Genomic DNA, 18,734 nt, shown 5'->3' on the forward strand with positions numbered 1-18,734 from the left:
TGGTGAATTAGATTGAGGACAAAGATGAATGATGAGAATGCATGTAATTTGAGGGTTAATGAGGTAATGCAGAAAGGGAGATGATAAGAATATTTCAACCCAGTCGTCGAGGTTATCTCTTGAACCACTGCGGGCCTATGTTAATGTGTAAACTATGAGAGGTAGAAAAAACAACAAAATACAGCCCTGGTTTTCAGTAAATCTATATTTGAATATAAATATGTTTTGGATTGATGAGTGTCTATGGGTGGGAATGACACTGTAGAAATTCTCTTCAAAGTGAATGATAAAATCAGCCGGATTTCTAGATTTTCCGACCTGCCTATGTCCAGACATCAAGTTCTGTGGGAGATATAAAACATTTTTTCTCTTTTTAATAAAACAAATAAAATGAGAAGAGTTGCCTCAATTGGAAGTATATCTGAAATTCAGTTTATCTGCCTCTGGTTCAGATTTCTCAACATTGGCATTATTGACATTTTGCACCAGTTAATTCTTCGTTGCAGGGGCTGTCCTATTAATTGTAGGATGTTAGCAGCACAACTGGCCTCTGCCCACTAGATGCCAGTAGCACCCTTCAGTTGTATCCAGAAATGTCTCTAGACATTGCCAGATGTCGCTGGGGGGCAAAATCACCTCTGGCTGAGAACCACTATTCTAAATATACTCTAGCTGTATACATAAAAAGTACTTGATATACTCTAATTATATATAAATATTTGGACCATACGTTGAATGATAATCTACTATTTCATTTCATTTACTCTTAGGGAAAGCTCTGTTTCTCCAGCACTGTTTCTTGGGAACCCAGAAGTATAATACATTTTATCCAGGAGCTAGATGTTTTGTGAAAGTAGGAGAATCCTTCAGAATTTCTAGCCCACCATGTTGCCAGGTTTAGCCACCTAACCTCTGGGCTTGTGATGTGAGGGGCTGCAATGCAGGTCTCTGATATGGCCTGGAGACATTTTCTCCATGGTCTTGGGGATTAACAGGGAAGCAGTAAGGGGATTAACTTGGGGAGCAGTAAGTCCACCTATCTATAAAATCTCATGATTTTATATTCCAAGTAGACTTGGAATGTGCTTTGACAAAGTCATTTAGCTAATAAATGATAGAGCCACGAACCTAGCCCTTTTGCATCCATGTGACATATACAGTACTTAGCAGGAGGAAGGAAGGTAAGAGAGTTTTGACTAGATCTTGGGTTGTTGGTGGGTGGCACCTGAGATGGTTTTGAGGGTTGGCGACCTGCTCTGATAGCAGCAGTCCAGTTTAGAGACTAGGAGTTTAAACTAGTACTGGGATTAAAGGGAGGCAAGTGAGGGTCCTGGGGTGCAGAATACAAAGAGACATTCACTCTCTAGCCCTGACTGGGACATTGGAGTCAGACCACCTGGTTTATATCCCTATTCTGTCTGCCATTAGTTAGAGTGATCTTGGATAAGCTACCTAACTTCTTTCTCATCAGATTCTTTTTCTGTAAAAAGTCATAATAATATCTATCTTACAGAATTTTTGTGAAAAAACTAGTCTGTACATGTGTTTATAAAGTACACAGAATTTAGTAAGTTTTAGTTACCAGTCTGGTTAACATGATATACAAATGTACACGTGAATCATTTTGGGTACAGAAGATGAATTTTCTCCATCTAATTTCAGATACCTTGCAAAGATTAGTATTCCTGATTGTTTTCAATACTGTATTAGAGGCTGCGTGCGGTGGCTCATGCCTGTAATTCCAGCACTTTGGGAGGCCGAGGTGGGCGAATCACTTGGGGTCAGGAGTTTGAGACTAGCCTGGCCAACATGGTGAAACCCCGTCTCTACTAAAAATACAAAAATTAGCCGGGCGTGGTGGCACGTGCTTGTAATCCCAGCCACTGGGGAGGCTGAGGCCGGAGAATTGCTTGAACCCAGGAGGCAGAGGTTGCAGTGAGCCGAGATCGCGCCATTGCACTGTAGCCTGGGCAACAAAGTGACACTCCACATCAGAAAAAAAAAAAAAAAAGAAGAAAGAAATATGTTAGTATGATTACTATTGCCAAAATAGTGTTTCATTGTTTATTTTATTTTCATTATGTTGGTTGGGCTGGTCTTCAACTCCTGGTCTCGTGATCTTTCACCTCAGCCTCCCAAAGTGCTGGGTTTACAGGCATGAGCCTCCACGCCCAGCCTCATTGTTCATTTTAAATAGTTGATATCTAATATTTTGATAAATAAAGATTGTGTGAAAATGGAATTGTAGAGAAACTATAGACATTAAATTAATTTGAACTTTATGGTAATTGGCATTATAAGCTTAATACAAAGTACTTGTATGATCCTCTTTTTGCATGTCTTACATTACCTAGAACCAGTATTATAGTACTTGGTACATAATGATTTTCAGTAGATTACCCGCCTCTCCCAAAGCTGTTGGAAATCTCTGGGGCCATGTTCAACATTTCATGAGGATTTTTGGCATTTACTAGACAGCAGCCAGGAATGTTGCAATTCCTGCATATTTCTTGTGGGACCATTCTGTATGATAAAGAATTGTCCTGCCCAAAATGTCAGTAGCATCCTTATATAGGAACAGTATTCTAGAAGACAAATAGTTTTGTTTTCCCTCTTTGAAGTTAGATCCTGAATAAGACAGTTGCTGCCTAGAAGATATTCATACTTTGATAGAAGTCGTAGACTTTGTGTGGTAAGTACAAAATAGAAATATCTCTTATGCGTGGAGGCAGTGAGTGATGCCTTTTCTTTGAGGCTGTTGAGACTTCGGCATTTGTTTTGTATAGGGAATTGTGGGAGAAAACTGCTGATCATAAGGAATAGTTCATTGAGGTTACATATGATATATTCAGGGACCTCCAAGTAATTTGGTACTGTGAGAAAATAGAGTTCAAGTTGTAGTAGCAATTGGTATATGGTAACATGCTATACTAAGGAGCTTGGTCTTTAGAGTGAGGATTATCTGGGGTACTAGTTAAAATGCAGATTTTTGGATTTTCCAGAGAGTCTGGCTTGATAGGGGTAGTAAAATGAGACCTAGGAATCTTTTGCAAATAAGTATTCCAGGTTGTTAGATGGTGTATTAGTTAGTTTTCACACTGCTAATAAGGACATATACACACTGCTGATAAAGACATACCAGAAACTGGGAACAAAAAAAGGTTTAATTGAACTTACAGTTCCACATGGCTGGGGAGGCCTCAGAATCATAATGGGAAGTGAAAGGCTCTTTTTACTTGGCAGCGACAAGAGAAAATGAGGAAGAAGCAAAAGCGGAAACCCCTGATAAACCCGTCAGATCTCGTGAGACTTACTATCACAAGAATAGTATGGGAAAGACCGGGCCCTTTGATTCAGTTACCTCCCCGCTGGATCCCTCCCACAATATGTGGGAATTCTGGGAGATAAAATTCAAGTTGAGATTTTGGTGGGGACATAGCCAAACCATATTCTGTCCCTGGCCCTCCAAATCTAATGTCCTCATATTTCAGAACCAATCATACCTTCCCAGCAGTCCCTCAAAGTCTTAACTCATTTCAGCATTAACACAGATGTCCACAGTTTGGAGTCTCATCTGAGACAAGACAAGTCCCTTCTGCCTATGAGCCTGTAAAATCAAAAGCAAGCTAGTTACTTCCTAGATACAATGGGGGTACAGTTATTGGGTAAATAAAGCTGTTCCAAACGGGAGAAAGAAATTGGCCAAAACAAAGGGGTTACAGGGCCCATGCAAGTCCGGAAATCCAGCAGGGCAGTCTTACATTAAAACTCCAAAATGATCTCCCTTGACTCCAGGTCTCACATCCAGGTCATGCTGATGCAAGAGGTGGGTTCCCCTGGTCTTGGGCAGCTCCACCCTTGTGGCTTTGCAGGGTGGTCTTGCTTCCAGTTGCTTTCACGGGCTGACATTGAGTGCGACTTTTCCAGGAGCACGGTGCAAGCTGTTGGTGGGTCTGCCATTCTGGGATCTAGAGGACTGTGGCCCTCTTCTCACAGCTCCACTAAGCAGTGCCCTAGTAGGGACTCTGTGTAGGGCCTCCGACCCCGCATTTCTCTTCTGCACTGCCCTAGCAGAGGTTCTCCGTGAGGGCTCTGCCTCTGCAGCAGCAGACTTTTGCTTGGCCATCCAGGCATTTCCATACATCTTCTGAAATCTAGGTGGAAGTTCCCAAACCTCAATTCTTGACTTCTGTGCACCCGCAGGCTCAACACCACATGGATGCTGCCAAGGTTTGGGGCTTCCACGCTCTGAAGCCACAGCCTGAGCTTTATGTTGACCCCTTTCAGCTGGAGTGGCTGGGATACAGGGCACCAAGTCCCTAGGCTACACACAGCATGGGGACCCTGGGCCTGGCCAGCGAAACCACTTTTTTCTTCTGGGTCTCTGGGCTCATCATGGGAGGGGCTGCAGTGAAGGTCTCTGATGTGGCCTAGAGACATTTTCCCCATGGTCTTGGAGATTAACATTAGGCTCCTTGCTACTTGTGCAAATTTCTCCAGCCAGCTTGAATTTCTCCTCAAAAAGTGGCTTTTTCTTTTCCACTGCATTGTCAGGCTGCAAATTTTCTGAACTTCTATGCTGTGTTTCCGTTTTAAAACGGAATGCTTTTAACAGCACCGAAGTCACCTTTTGAATGCTTTTCTGCTTGGAAATTTCTTCTGTCACATAACCTAAATCATCTCTCAAGTTCAAAGTTCCGCAAATCTCTAGGGCAGGGACAAAATGCTGCCACTCTCTTTGCTAAAACAGAACAAGGGTCACCTTTGCTTCAGTTGCTAACAAATTCCTCATCTCCATCTGAGATCACCTCAGCCTGGACCGTGTTCATATCACTATCAGCATTTCCGTCAAAGCCATTTAGCAAGTCTCTAGGAAGTTCCAGACTTCCCCACATTTTCCTGTCTTCTGAGCTGCCCAAACTATTCCAACCTCTGCCTGTTACACAGTTCTAAAGTCGCTTCCATATTTTCAGGTATCTTTTCAGCAATGCCCCACTCTACTAGTACCAGTTTACTATATTAGTTTGTTTTCATGCTGCTAATAAACACATACCCAAAACTGGGAACAGAGAAAGGTTTAATTGGACTTACAGTTCCACATGGCTGGGGAGGCCTCAGAATCATGGCAGTAGGTAAAAGGCTCTTCTTATATGTTGGCAGCAAAAGAAAATGAGGAACAAGGAAGAGCAAAAACACCTGATAAACCCATCAGGTCTCCTGAGAATAGCATGGGAAAGACCAACCCCCATGGTTCAGTTACCCGTCCCTCCCAAATCACATGGGAATTCTGGGAGATACAATTCAAGTTGATATTTTGGTGGGAACACAGGCAAACCATATCAGGTAGGTAGGTAGGTAGGTAGGTAAATAAATTACTTTGCTCTGTGGTTCCAGTTTTTAAACAGAGGATATATTTATAAATTAAAAAAATTCACCTTGATAACAGTGTAGAACAGTGTTTCTCAAACTTCTTGACTAGGACTCTCCTTAAGAATTAATAGTATTTAACATTTTGAATAAATATATGCACAAGTATATGAGTGACAAATCTGCAAAAGTTTTTTCTCAGTGCAGTACAGTCTGATTTTTCCTTTCAATTCTATTTTGTTTACAGAAAACATCCTTAGGGGAGAGAAGGAGGGAGAAGGAGAAAGGAAAGGGAGAGAGGGACGGAGAAGGGGAGGGAAGGGGAGAGAAAGAGAAAAGGGAGAGAAGGAGAGAGGGCTACAAAGAAAATTCTAAATTGACTTTGAATCACTAGTGGGTTGCAGTCTTCAGTTTGAAAAACATCGGTTTAGATTTTAAAACAGTTCTCACTTTAGCATCCATCAGAATAACCTGAATGAACAGTTTGTTAAATTAGATTTCTGGTTTACACCCAGAGCTGCTGATTCAGTATTTTTAACAAGTATCCAGGTGATGCTGATGTTGGGTCTAGAACCGCATTTTGAGGATCACTGATTTATAGAGGATAGATTGGAAGGGCAAGCGTACACTGGAATGTCTGCTCTGTAAGGTCAAGCATTTTTCTCAGGTTTGTTCACAGTATCTTCTCAATGCCTGTAACAGTGTTCGGCATATAGGACATAATTATTTGTGGACTGTATGACTTGATGCAAGAAACTCAAGCGCTCAGTCACTACATTACTACTGTTTGCAGTACTGCTGGGCAGAAAGGACCAGGGCCGCGTCATAGAGATACATTGGAACAGTGAATCAGAATAGACGGTAATGGTGGACTGTTGGGGTGGATTGTGACTCCTAGGTCATTTACACGGGAGTCTAGGTGAGTCATGGTGCCCAGTACTTAGCCACACATAATGTATATTCATTAATACTTGGCATTATCATAGGAGCTTCGTTGAAGTGATGGGTCCAGATTGCTGTGGGTAAACCAATTGTAGGTGATAAAAGTGAAGCATAAAATTTAGAAAATTACAATTTAAAACACTTTTTAAACAAAACATTAATAAGACTTTTTTTCACCTTGATTTTTGGCTCACAAGAAACAGGCTTTGTTTTGTTTTGGAAGAGAGGAGAAGATGTAGAAGGTTTGGGTGATAACAGACTGTTTGGAAGCCTTACTATATATAATACATTAGTCATAATGTGTTTTATTTAGCATATGAGTATCTATTTTGATGGTGTGCTATGCTAGATGCCCACTTTACAGAGATGAATCAGACACAACATGGGCTCTCAAAAAGTAGTGCTTGTTACTACGGGAAGAAGCTAGCTGTCTTTCGCCTGGGATTAGCAGAGACTTAAATTTATTCACTGGAAGTGAGTTTAGAAGTAATCTAATCCGATTGGTTCCCCTTTTGGGTAAAGATGATGCCTAAGACAAGCCTGTAATCCCAGCACTTTGGGAGGCCGAGTCGGGCGGATCACGAGGTTAGGAGATCGAGACCATCCTGGCTAACACGGTGAAACCCCGTCTCTACTAAAAAAATACAAAAAACCAGCCGGGCGAGGTGGCGGGCGCCTGTAGTCCCAGCTACTCGGGAGGCTGAGGCAGGAGAATGGTGTAAACCTGGGAGGCGGAGCTTGCAGTGAGCTGAGATCTGGCCACTGCACTCCAGCCCAGGCGATAGAGCAAGACTCTGTCTCAAAAAGAAAAAAAAAAAAAAAGCCTAAGAAAGATAAATGATTAGGTTACGTAAGTGGCCAAACCAGGACTAACTGGGTTCCTGACTTCTGGTATAAGGATTTATTAAACAGTTAATGTCACCACCATTGCCACCAATAATAATATATTTTGATCACCAATTTTATGTAACACTGATAATTGTTTTACATAGATATGCCATTTAATCCTCTCAACAACCAGTGAGATAGATCTTGTTACCATCTCTCTAAGAATAGACTTCAGGTAAATCTAAATACTGTGCCTGCCAGTAGGATTCCCTAGGAAATTGAGCTTAATATTTGCTTTTTCAGTAAGCCATTAGAGATTTAGTGGAATTGTTACTAGCATCAAGACAACAAATCTAGAATGTCTGGAATGATTGGGAGGGTCAGGAGATTATAAAAAATCTCTACGGAGTATGACCAGGCATGTTGGCTCATGCCTGTAATCTCAGCTCTTTGGGAGGCCAAGCCGGGCAGATTGCTTGAGCCCAGGAGTTCGAGACCAGCTCGGGCAGCATAGTGAGATCTTGTCTCTAATTCTTAAATTAAAAAACAATAATAATAATAAAATAAAAAACTCTCTGTGAGTATGGCAAAGGGACGTTCTTGAAGGATATGATAGAAGCTTAAGGTCAATTAGGCAATATCCCAAGAGCAAATCCTAGAAGAGAAGACAAAGCCTTGTGTGCAGAATGACTGAATGAAGTTTTATCTGCATTTTCAGGGAATAGTTTGTGACTTTTTGGCCAGTTTCTTGTAAGGTTAAGGCTCCAGAATGAACACTAAACCTGGTAGAGAGGAAATGTGTTAGGTAGAAGAATGAAATCGTTGCACATGTTTTCTTTTCTTTCTTTTTGTCCATTCTGATTTTTCCCATCATAGAACCTAAGGTGAAATGAGAAAATAGAAATGGCTGAGCAGAAAAGGATTGCCAATTGGCATAATGGAAGAAGGAAGGACATTTCAAGAAGTGTTGCGATAACTACTAAGACCTTCAGGCATCGCCGGTTCTTTTTCTTTCTGTAGGATTGGACAGATGGAAAGTTAGGCTTTTCTTCTTCGGGGGATTATCTCTGTTTCTCACTATGCTAAATGAATTTATATTGTGTATGTTATTTGAGAATTTATGTTTTTCATGTTGAAGCAGAAAATTTTATATTTTGTATTTTTATAAGGAAAAAGTTCCATATAAAAATAATTTAGTAATGATTTTGATATTATAAAGGATAATCTTTGATTACTAAAGAAGTAGCTTATATGAAACTCATTGCTAAATAATAGTTGCTGATTAAGGAATTACTATAGAAAGTTTATTGAAGATAGAAAAAGAAACAAAATCTCCAGTACTCTGATGTGGCAAAAATGAGGTTTGATACTTTAAAATTTTGTTTTTGTTATTGTTTACACTTGGGTTAGAATTATAGATTTGTTGTATTTCTGTGTCTGTATCAGTTTTTAAAATGGAATAACTTTATAAAGAGATTAATAACACTGTTGTGTTCGTCTGTCCAGAGTTATTTTTCACTTAGAAATCTTTAATGTTCTTTGCCTTAGTTATGGGAAAACAAACTAATGCAGTCCAGGGCAGTAGATGGATTTCATTCAGAAGAGCAGCAGCTTCTACTGCAAGTTCAACAGCAGCATCAACCCCAGCAGCAGCAGCATCACCACCATCACCACCATCAGCAAGCTCAGCCTCAGCAGACAGTACCTCAGCAAGCGCAGACCCAGCAGGTCCTTATTCCTGCATCACAGCAAGGTGAGACTGGATTTGTTTTCCTACTTATGACTTGGAATTAAGTTTGTCGTCATGAAAGAAGAGAAATATTCTACATTTCTTGGATCTTGTCTTTTAAGGGGCGCATGGAGAACCTAAAAATAAACAAACAAAAACCCCTATGTTGATTTTGGGCTTTTTTTCCCCTTTCTCTTGGCTGAGGGGTGTGGGTGTATGTAAATGTATATAAATTTGTATAAAACGTAGGTTGTATCTATAGAGTAATGGTAGACAAGTAATTTACTAATTGAAAGCCTAAGTTGTATTACTATTTAGTTTTGAAAAGGCTATGTAGTGATGGATTTCCTGAAATAAGTTAAACCTAAAAGGTTTATTTACTAAGGACTTTATTATTTTATATGGTAAAATAGTTATTTGCTTTCTCTATGAAACATGTTCTTTCAGAGACATGTTTCAGATTAGTTTTTAAAATATATCTTAAATTCTAGAGTTTTTTGTATACTTTGGCAATCTGAAAATTCAGTTCCATAGTAATTTATGTAAGCCTAAACGGACTGAATTAGATTTATTATAAGTTAAGCGTGGATATATAACATATCTTAATTTATATTTCTTGGATTAAAGCTAAGAAAAAGCAAATATTCGTAGACTGTGTCCATAGTGCTTTGTACTCTGCAAGTCATTTTATAGATACTGTTTCATTGGCACCTTATAAGGGCTTTGTAAAATAGCCGTTGGCTCAGTTTCACAGCTGAGGAAAATCTGAGCCCAGAAAACGCTAAGAAACTTGATCTGTATTTTCTCTCATGACACACGTCTATTCAGTTATAAAACTTTCTGAGCATTCTAATTCAGTGCATCTGCTTTTATGGGAGAGGACACTAGAAGTAGATGAAAAGTTCATTTTAATGTAATCATTTAGTTACTTATTTGCCTCATTTGACAGTATATATATGTGTCTCAAAATTGGTAATGATACACAGTAGAAGAGTCTATTTGGGTTATTTTACTGTTGACGTCTAGTGGTAGTTTTCATACCTAATTTTAGTGTATACTTTGTATCAAATAATTTTATCCCTTTATTATTTTTTGATGACTGTTCTTCCTGTTGCCTTCAGACCTGGCATTAGGATTTTAGGTCATCATAAATTAAAATTTGATTTTCTTCACTCAGAGAATATTAGGATAATGGAGTTATCCGTCTGTTCTCTGAAATTTGCGGAATCAAACATTTAATTCCTTTTATGCTTAAGTAACATTGCCATTATTTCTGATTTGTATTTTTTCCAACTTGGGCCCGTTCACCACTCTTCAGGCAACCTGGTGGTCCTCTGCTTTCAGGAGGCCACCATATTGATGCCGAACTTAGTTGGACACCCAGTCAGCATAGCGCACTATAGCCCAAAACTCCTGGGCTCAAGCGATCCTCCCACCTCAGCCTTCTGAGTTGCTGGGACTACAGGCATGCATCCCTGCATCCGGCTGATTTGTATTTTTTAAACAGCCGATGAAAGTAGCATGAGTCTGTCAACTTTCATGTTGGAAGAAAAGGACTATGTAGGTTTCAAAAACTAGTCACAATTTTTTGAGCTTACTTTTATTGGATTAGTAACTCATTGCAACAGTGGTATCATTGTATCAGTAAAACAGTTAACCTTGAGTTAAGACAAAATTATGTTTGAAAATATCCAGTTTACTTAGGAATGCATAGAACTGTGTATGTGTGTATGTTTAGGTGTTAAGTAACTCACTACTTCATGTTCCTAAATGCCCTTGCATCCTTAGGAATTGTCACTTAAAAATTTTTTTTTTTTTTGAGATGGAGCTTGTCACCCATGCTGGAGTGCAGTGGCATGATCTCGGCTCACTGCAACCTCCAGTTCCCGAGTTCAAGTGATTCTCATGCCTCAGCCTGACACCCAGCTAATTTTTTTGTATTTTTAGTAGAGACGGAGTTTCACCATGATATTGGCCAGTCTGGTCTCGAACTCCTGACCTCAAGTGATCCGCCCGCTTTGGCCTCCCAAAGCTTAAATATTTGTGTTTTCTAGTATAGGGTGGGTATATCACAGCTGTTATTTGCCGTATAAATTTATACTGTCCTGAGAGCAAATGATTGAAAGCATTTGAGTGCAGAAAACATGGAAAACATGAAAATAGTTTTCATCATTGTATGTAAAATGTTCTTGTGATCAGAAAATAGCCTCATGGTTCCTTGTTTACATGTGTACTTGTTTTTTTGTAGCCACAGCACCACAAGTTATTGTTCCAGATTCTAAGTTGATACAGCATATGAATGCATCAAACATGGTAAGACTCAGAATGTAGCAGTTTGATTGGCTGTACTTAATTCTAACTCAAATTGTGATTATGCCTATATATGTCATATATTAACAACTTGAAGTTTATTGAAGACTCAGGCAGAACAGCTATTTTAGTTTCCTGAATATTGGATCTGAAGTTTAGCTTGGTACCTAGACATTAAGGTTCATAAAATTACGGAATTGTTTAAGAATACTAAAAGAATGGTGCTTTGTGAGAGTTACTCCATTCCCTACTATGTCCGAAAAAGTTTATAATGCCAAACTTACAATGCCAAGTATGGTTCTGTTTCAGGAGACCTGGTAATTGCAAGAAGTTGGGAAGGCTAAGAATTGTTAACTTTTAAAAAATGAAGATGAACTGTTTGGATAGTTCAGTATAACTATTTTTAAAATCAAGCATTTAAAAATATTGCTTTGACTTAACCATAGTATAGTCTAATAAGTCATTATAGTGTGTAAATTACCATAGAATACATTTTAACCAGTTGAGTTACATTAGAAGTTTTATATTTCTGAGGACTATCCACTAAACTTTACAAGTCCCCACTCATTTTCAAATTACGTTTCAGACATATAGTATTTCTCAACAAATGTAGTATAGTTTAACTGTGAACTTGAAAGAACCTCTTCAGATCCTTAGAAAATCTTTACCTATATGCTTGAAGTTGTTTTCTTTTTTTTTTTTTTTTTTTTTGGATAAAACATTAAAATACAGTCAGAGTAGTTCAATACTTCCTTATAAATGGTTTTTCTTTATTCTGTTTAAAATATACAGACTGTTAATTTCATTGAGTGTTGACTCAGTTCTTACATTTCATTCTTCAGCCAAAATTTTATTTAAAGGAGAAAGAATCAATATTTGTAAAAAGATCTTTTAGCCTACGTAAGTAGTTAGTACTAGGAATGAGATTTTTTTTTTTTTTCTGTTCAAGTGTTTTTTTTTTGAGATGGAGTCTCGCTCTGTCACCCAGGCTGGAGTGCAGTGGCGCGATCTTGGCTAACTGCAACCTCCGCCTCCTAGGTTCAAGTGATCCTCCTGCCTCAGCCTCCTGAGTAGCTGAGAGTACAGGTGTATGCCACCAACCTGGCTAATTTTTTTGTACTTTCAGTAGAGATAGGGTTTCACCATTTTGGCCAGACTGGTCTCCAACTCCTGACCTCAAGTCATCCGCCCACCTCGGCCTCCCAAAGTGTTAGGATTACAGGTGTGAGCCATCACACCCAGCCTCAAGTTTTTTTTAAAAAAGCAGTATATGAAAAGATCAGTTCTACTTTGCAAGTGATAGTGAATCACAAAGCTCATTTGTGGTAAAAGCCAGATGAGAAGGGCTTACCACTAGGCAAATGACTTCCTCCTACACATTACCAGCCTCACAGATTCATACTGTGGCAGAATTGAAAGTTTCTACATGATAGTAGAAATTGCAGTTTTTAAATTCACAAATATCAAGGATCTCTGTTTGTACTTGTAGTTACAGTTACTAGAATCATTTCGTTTACATGAGAATAAATTTCATGCCCGTTATTTCTCACAAGATTTTTTATTGGAAAAAAACTCCATTTTAAGTCTCAGGCCCCAATTTTTTTTAACCTCCACCCTTAAAAAAAAAAAAAAAGTCTCACTATATGTTGCATATTACAGTTGATGTTATTAAGACTATATCCTAGGGAATAACTCGCATTATTTTAAAACAAATTTTGGCAGAATCTCCTTTAACGTTTAAAAGATTTTTAAATGTTGTGGAAGATAATTTTGAATTAATAAATTATTTCTGGGATAAAAATTAGTGGTCCATCTCTACTACTGGTTAAATCTCCTTTATTCTAAAGAGCAGATGTATTTAAACAAATTGTAGGTCAGTTATTCAGGAAAAATTGATTTAACATTTCTGTATATTTTACATTTTACTCTATTGTTTTTAGTCAGTGTTTCCTTCATGTATTTCTGAACATAATCAGTATAAGCTTTGTACCAGTGAAAGTGTTTTAGGTTTTTGTGGGTTTGCATTATTACTTCTGATTCAGAAATATTCAGCAGAAATACATTTGTTCTTTCTAATGGCTCTGTTTGCTTTAGAAATGAACTAATCATAAAAATGTGAGATAATAATAGTGGAAGGCTATTTCAGGGAACTTCTATTAAACCATTGTTTTCAGTTCATTTTTATGAAATGATTGGTCTAATGCATTATTTGTGTTTGGGCTGTTTTGTGGAATACAAGAAGAAATTTTAATAGTTACTAAGTACAAGGTGGTTTGTGTATGGTACGTGACTCAGCAAATACCTGTTATGCAGCTTGAATTTGGGGGGGGGGGTGTGCAGGTAGTTACTGGGTCATGTATTCTGTATGGAAACTATTATGTCGGTTTGCTGGTAGAGGAAGAATTGTTATCTTTCAAAATACGAATTATAGGCCCTTGATATTTCTAAATAATATTTTTGTTTTTTTGTTTTTAAATATTTCTTAGTAGTATTTGGTGGTTAATATTTCCCTTAAACTTAGATAACCTTTAATTTGCTTATATAGACAAGATTTATCTTAAATTGGATAATTGAGTATTCAACTTAAACACGGATCAACCTGGTGGGCTATCGTTAAATTCTGGAGACATAGTGGGCATTTCAGGCCCAAGTTGTAGAAATTACTTAGGTTTGTCAAGTGGCAACAAGTTTATTTTCTTGGAAAGCTATATACCTAGAGCCCAGACTAGACAATAGTTGAATTATTAACTTGGTTTAATAATTTTCCAAGTTTGTTGACTTCTCTGACACTAGCATTTCCAAAGCAGTTATTTTTTTAAGCTTTTCTAGATATGGGTAGTTCTAAAAATGTATAGGTTAGATTGAATATATGAATGGTTGGTACCCAAAGAAGATTGAAAAGAAAGGGAAAAAACTACCAAAATGTGTAGCTCTAGTGGGATACAGGAAAATACTTAAAGTACAGAATAGAAAACGAGAGAATGGCATAATTCTTTGTGGGAGGACAGGAGGAGAAAACTCTCCAGAACTCTCCAGGAAGTCAAGAATTTGTCCTGGATTTTAAGAAATTCATAATATAATCCCATGTATATCTTTATAACTTAAGTGTCACATGCTAACTTCATTTCAAAATGTTGAAATTAAAGTTTGCGACTGTCACCCAGGCTGGAGTGCAATGGCGCAATCTCAGCTTACTGCAACCTCACCTTCCAGGTTCAAGCCATCCTCCCACCTTAGCCTCCCAAGTAGCTGGGACTACAGGTGTGCACCACCACGCTCAGTTAATTTTTGTATTTTTTGTAGAGATGGGGTTTCACCATATTGCCCCAGCTGGTCTCAAACTCCTGAGCTCAAGCTATCTGCCTGCCTGGGCATCCTAAAGTCCTGGGATTACAGGTGTGAGCCACTGTGCCTGGTGTGGCTTTTCTTAAGAATTACAGAATTTTTGTATTAATCTGTTCTTAATACATGTTTCACCTAGAATATAATGCCAATATGTCCCTTTTTTTCTTTGCTAATATGACATCTTAGAAGAATTGTCAGCTATACTCCCAGTGAAGTCTTCTGATACAGTGTTCTTTATAGATATCTGTTGATTTAGTAGAAATTTTAAAAGTTAAGAATTCTAAAAAGTAGACAGTTACACTTCTACCTCAAGGAAATGGGGATAAGGAAACAGTGGGAAAGGAAGCAGTAATGAAATAGCTATTTCATATGTTGTACAGCGTTGTTAATGTGGGTATTGTCTAAAAGTGTATAGGTTAGATCAAGTATAGGAAGGCTTGGTACCTTAAAGAAGATTGATGGGACGAGAAGGAAAAAAAGAGCTACAGTACCTGTGAGATTTACTTAGAACACCTTCTCTAGGGGAAAAAACCCAATGATATTGTTGTATTTAATGACTTAAAATAATTTAGTAGGTTGTTTAGGCTAGGTTGATCTTTCTTGTACCATTTTATAAAATGGGATTTAGCCTTACTAGATTCTTAAAATTTTGATATATTCTAAACAAAAAGTCTCATATACTATTAAAATATGCTAGAGATAAACAGATAGTATTATATATGTATGTGGTTTTGATATTTTTTCTTTGTTTTTTTCAGAGTGCTGCTGCTACGGCTGCTACCTTAGCACTCCCTGCAGGTGTGACTCCTGTTCAGCAGATACTAACAAATTCAGGTAATTAGGAATGATGGAACCATTTTAAAATGTAATTCAGAAAATTGTACTATCTAGCCCTTAGGTTTTGTCTTCTTTGAAAGACGGAAAATACTAATATTTCTTTTACCATTTGGTTTAGGTTATTAAAATAACTTTATTTGAGGGCTGTAACACATACAACTGTAATCGTTGTTGAGGATACAGTAAAGAAGATGCAGATTGTACTTGAACCTTTGATCTGTGCATGATAACCCTCTTATTGAAGTATGATTATATAAAAATGCTTACTTAGTTTTTTATTAAACACATTTACCATGCCAAGTGAGTATTAAACTTATTTGAACTTGTGATATGAAAGTAATTCCTAGAGCATATTAAGAGCAAATTTATTGTATGCTATTATTATACATAGTATCTCTTCATTGACAAAAGACCAATGTCTAGCTCATGTGTTTTGGCATATTAGTACTTGAAAAATTTATTTACATGGATTTTAAGTCCCCTGTCATCTTGATTATATAGTTCTTATTTATTTTCTATTCTATGTATGTATGTTATTTTTGTTATTGTAAATTTGTGAAATTAGGGGCTTATCTTGCTACATGTTTAATAAGATGTAATTTGCTTTTTAATCAATTCAAGATTCTGGGTCATCTAAAGGAACATATTGAGGGAATTTGATTCTGTGTGAATTGTATGACGATAACTAGTTAGTGAACTTTTATTGCTTTTACCAATTTTGAAGCAAAGTTCTGTGGTACTTTGTTTGGTTCAAGATATTAAATGAGCTATTAAGCTTTTGTTCCTTTAAAACTTTAAAAATGAACAGCTCCTAAAGTGTCTGATCTTATTGCTCTTTCTTGACTCCTAAGGTTAGCAAAGATAATGTAAGCTTTAGTCAAGTCTCATAATCTGTTGTTAAAACCTTGTTGGAAATAGCTGAATGAGGATGTAAATATAAAAAATAAAACATTTTAAGGAATGTATTTGAACATGGCGAGAAGTCAGAGAAGGGGAGGATTATGCATACTGTGTATGAATGATAGTCTTTAATAAAATTGTCAGTTTTCTTGATAATTTCTTGTGCCTTTGGTGGTATGAAAGTAAATATGAATTCATTTCTTTTGAGATGGTCACTGCTAAAATGATAACTTGGAATGCATGCTTTTTGCTTTAGGCCAGCTTCTTCAGGTGGTCAGAGCAGCCAATGGTGCCCAATATATCTTTCAGCCTCAGCAGTCAGTGGTTCTACAACAACAGGTTATACCACAGATGCAGCCTGGTGGAGTACAAGCTCCTGTTATACAGCAGGTAAAATAATCTTCTATTATGATCAGTATGGGGTTCTGTTTTCTTCTGTATGTATTCCCTGGGTACTTTCCCTCTTCTTATATGCACAAAAGACTGTTCTTCAGTGCTATAGACCCAGTTGTTTCTAATTTCTCCTGTATACAGCTTAACTTAGATTCAACATGTATTAAACATGTATTAAAAAATTACTGTTATCTGTGCCCATCCTTCATCATCCCCTCAAAGGTGGCAGCACTCTCCTTCCAGCCTTCTACGCTGTTCATTCGGCCTTTATTCAATAAGCAGTTACTGAGTCTCGGGCTATTTATAAGGGTCATGAGATTTAGGAGTGAATGAGGCAGACATGACTCTAGTTTTATGGTGCTTACTCTGTTTTCTGGAACTGGGTGTGTAGAATCCTCCCTTTTCCTTACCTCTAATATCCAAGGTATCAAGCCCTACCAATTCTTGTTAATAGTTTTTCTTTTCTTTTCTTTTCTTTTTTTTTTTTTTTTTTTGAGATGGAGTCTTGCTCTTTCACCTAGGCTGGAGCGCAGTGGCGCAATCTTGGCTCACTGCAACATCTGCCTCCTGGGTTCATGCCATTCTCCTGCCTCAGCCTCCCGAGTAGCTGGGACTACAGGTGCCCACCACCACGCCCGGCTAATTTTTTGTATTTTTAGTAGAGACGGGGTTTCACCATGTTAGCCAGGATGGTCTCCTGACCTTGTGATCTACCCGCCTTGGCCTCCCAAAGTGCTGGAATTACAGGCGTGAGCCACTGTACGCGGCCTTTTTTTTTCTTTAACTGCAGTTTTGCCATGGTTGCAGTCCCTTAATATGTTTGACACTGTTTTTTTTTTTTCTCAGCCTCTCTTTTCATTTCCTTAGTTCATAGTGTCCATAATTTGTCAGTAAATGCTGTATTGTCTCCTTAATGGTTTCTCTGCCTCTCATCTTATGCCCTCCTATCCTGGCTGATTTATAGCCATCTTTTTTTTTTTTTTTGAGACAGAGTCTCGCTCTGTCGCGTAAGCTGGAGTGCAGTGGCACAATCTCAGCTCACTGCAACTTCCGCCTCCTGGGTTCAAGCGATTCTCCTGCTTAGCCTCCTGAGTAGCTGGGATTATAGGCACGCACTACTGCGCCCAGCTAAATTTTGTATTTTTAATAGAGACGGACTTTCGCCATGGTGGCTAGGCTGGCCCTGAACTCCTGACTTCAGGTGATCTGCCCGCTTTGGCCTCCCAAAGTGCTGGGATTATGGGCATGAGCCACTGCGCCTGGCCTGTCTTTCTAAAAATCTTAAAACCTTTTAACAACTTTTCATTGCCTACTGAGAAAAGCCTAAACAACTCAACATGGTTTATAAGATCTTTTTGTGGATCTTGTTTCTTTGAAGTCTCCAGGTTTATTTCTTGCCGTACTCCCAGGTATTTTCTTTAGCTGCATTTACATCAAAATAAACACTTGGATCTACTTGTGTTATATTCTTGTGCTGTGAGCACTAAAATGAAAGAGGAATGGTTATTTTCTTGAGGAACTTATGTACTTTATTTGTTTATGTGTCTGTCTCTTTTTTAAATGTCAGTAAAATAGTATGACGATAGAGACAAGATCAGATCAGTAATATTAATCCAGTTTATTTACATCTTTCCAAAATTATGTACTGCTTTCACTTCTGGGTTTCACTTGATGTTATGCGTCTCTTAAGAATGCCGTCTGGCAACTCCCTGCACTTCCCCTAAACAAATAGAAAAACCTGGCTAATCTCCTTAAAGCAGCGGTCCCCCAGCTTTTTGACACCAGGGACTGGTTTTGCGGAAGGCAGCTTTTCCACGTACTGGGCAGCAGGGATGGGTTCAGGATGAAATTTTAATTCAGACCATCAGGTGTAAGGAGTGCACAACCTCCATCCTTGCATGTGCAGTTCACAGTAGGGTTCCTGCTCCTATGAGAATCCCATGCTGCCGCTGATCTGACAGGAGGCAGAGTTCAGATGGTAATGCTGGCTCATCCACCACTCACCTCCTGCTGTGCAGCCCAGTTTCTAACAGGGGTTGGGGATCGCTGCTTTTAAGCACAAACAAACTCAAATATTATTTAC

At 38.2% G+C, this 18,734-nt stretch overlaps 1 protein-coding gene and 1 non-coding gene across 5 annotated transcripts in view; both read left to right on the forward strand.

The window, feature by feature from the left end:
- Positions 1–18,734, forward strand: part of LOC105467641 (general transcription factor IIA subunit 1) — a 45,636-nt gene that overhangs the window by 8,506 nt on the left and 18,396 nt on the right. For all 4 annotated transcript variants that reach the window (XM_011717338.3, XM_011717339.3, XM_011717337.2 and 1 more), the window contains exons 3-6: positions 8,686–8,890; positions 11,115–11,179; positions 15,280–15,355; positions 16,515–16,648. In XM_011717338.3, the coding sequence (XP_011715640.2) occupies positions 8,686–8,890; positions 11,115–11,179; positions 15,280–15,355; positions 16,515–16,648 (480 nt within the window). The remainder of the gene's footprint in view (positions 1–8,685; positions 8,891–11,114; positions 11,180–15,279; positions 15,356–16,514; positions 16,649–18,734) is intronic.
- Positions 9,960–10,103, forward strand: LOC112424204 (small nucleolar RNA SNORA79). The gene has a single exon (XR_003014928.1). It is a non-coding gene; the product is annotated as a small nucleolar RNA SNORA79 (small nucleolar RNA).

Source organism: Macaca nemestrina, chromosome 7 (genome assembly GCF_043159975.1).
Source record: "Macaca nemestrina isolate mMacNem1 chromosome 7, mMacNem.hap1, whole genome shotgun sequence".
Taxonomy (NCBI): Eukaryota; Metazoa; Chordata; class Mammalia; order Primates; family Cercopithecidae; genus Macaca; species Macaca nemestrina.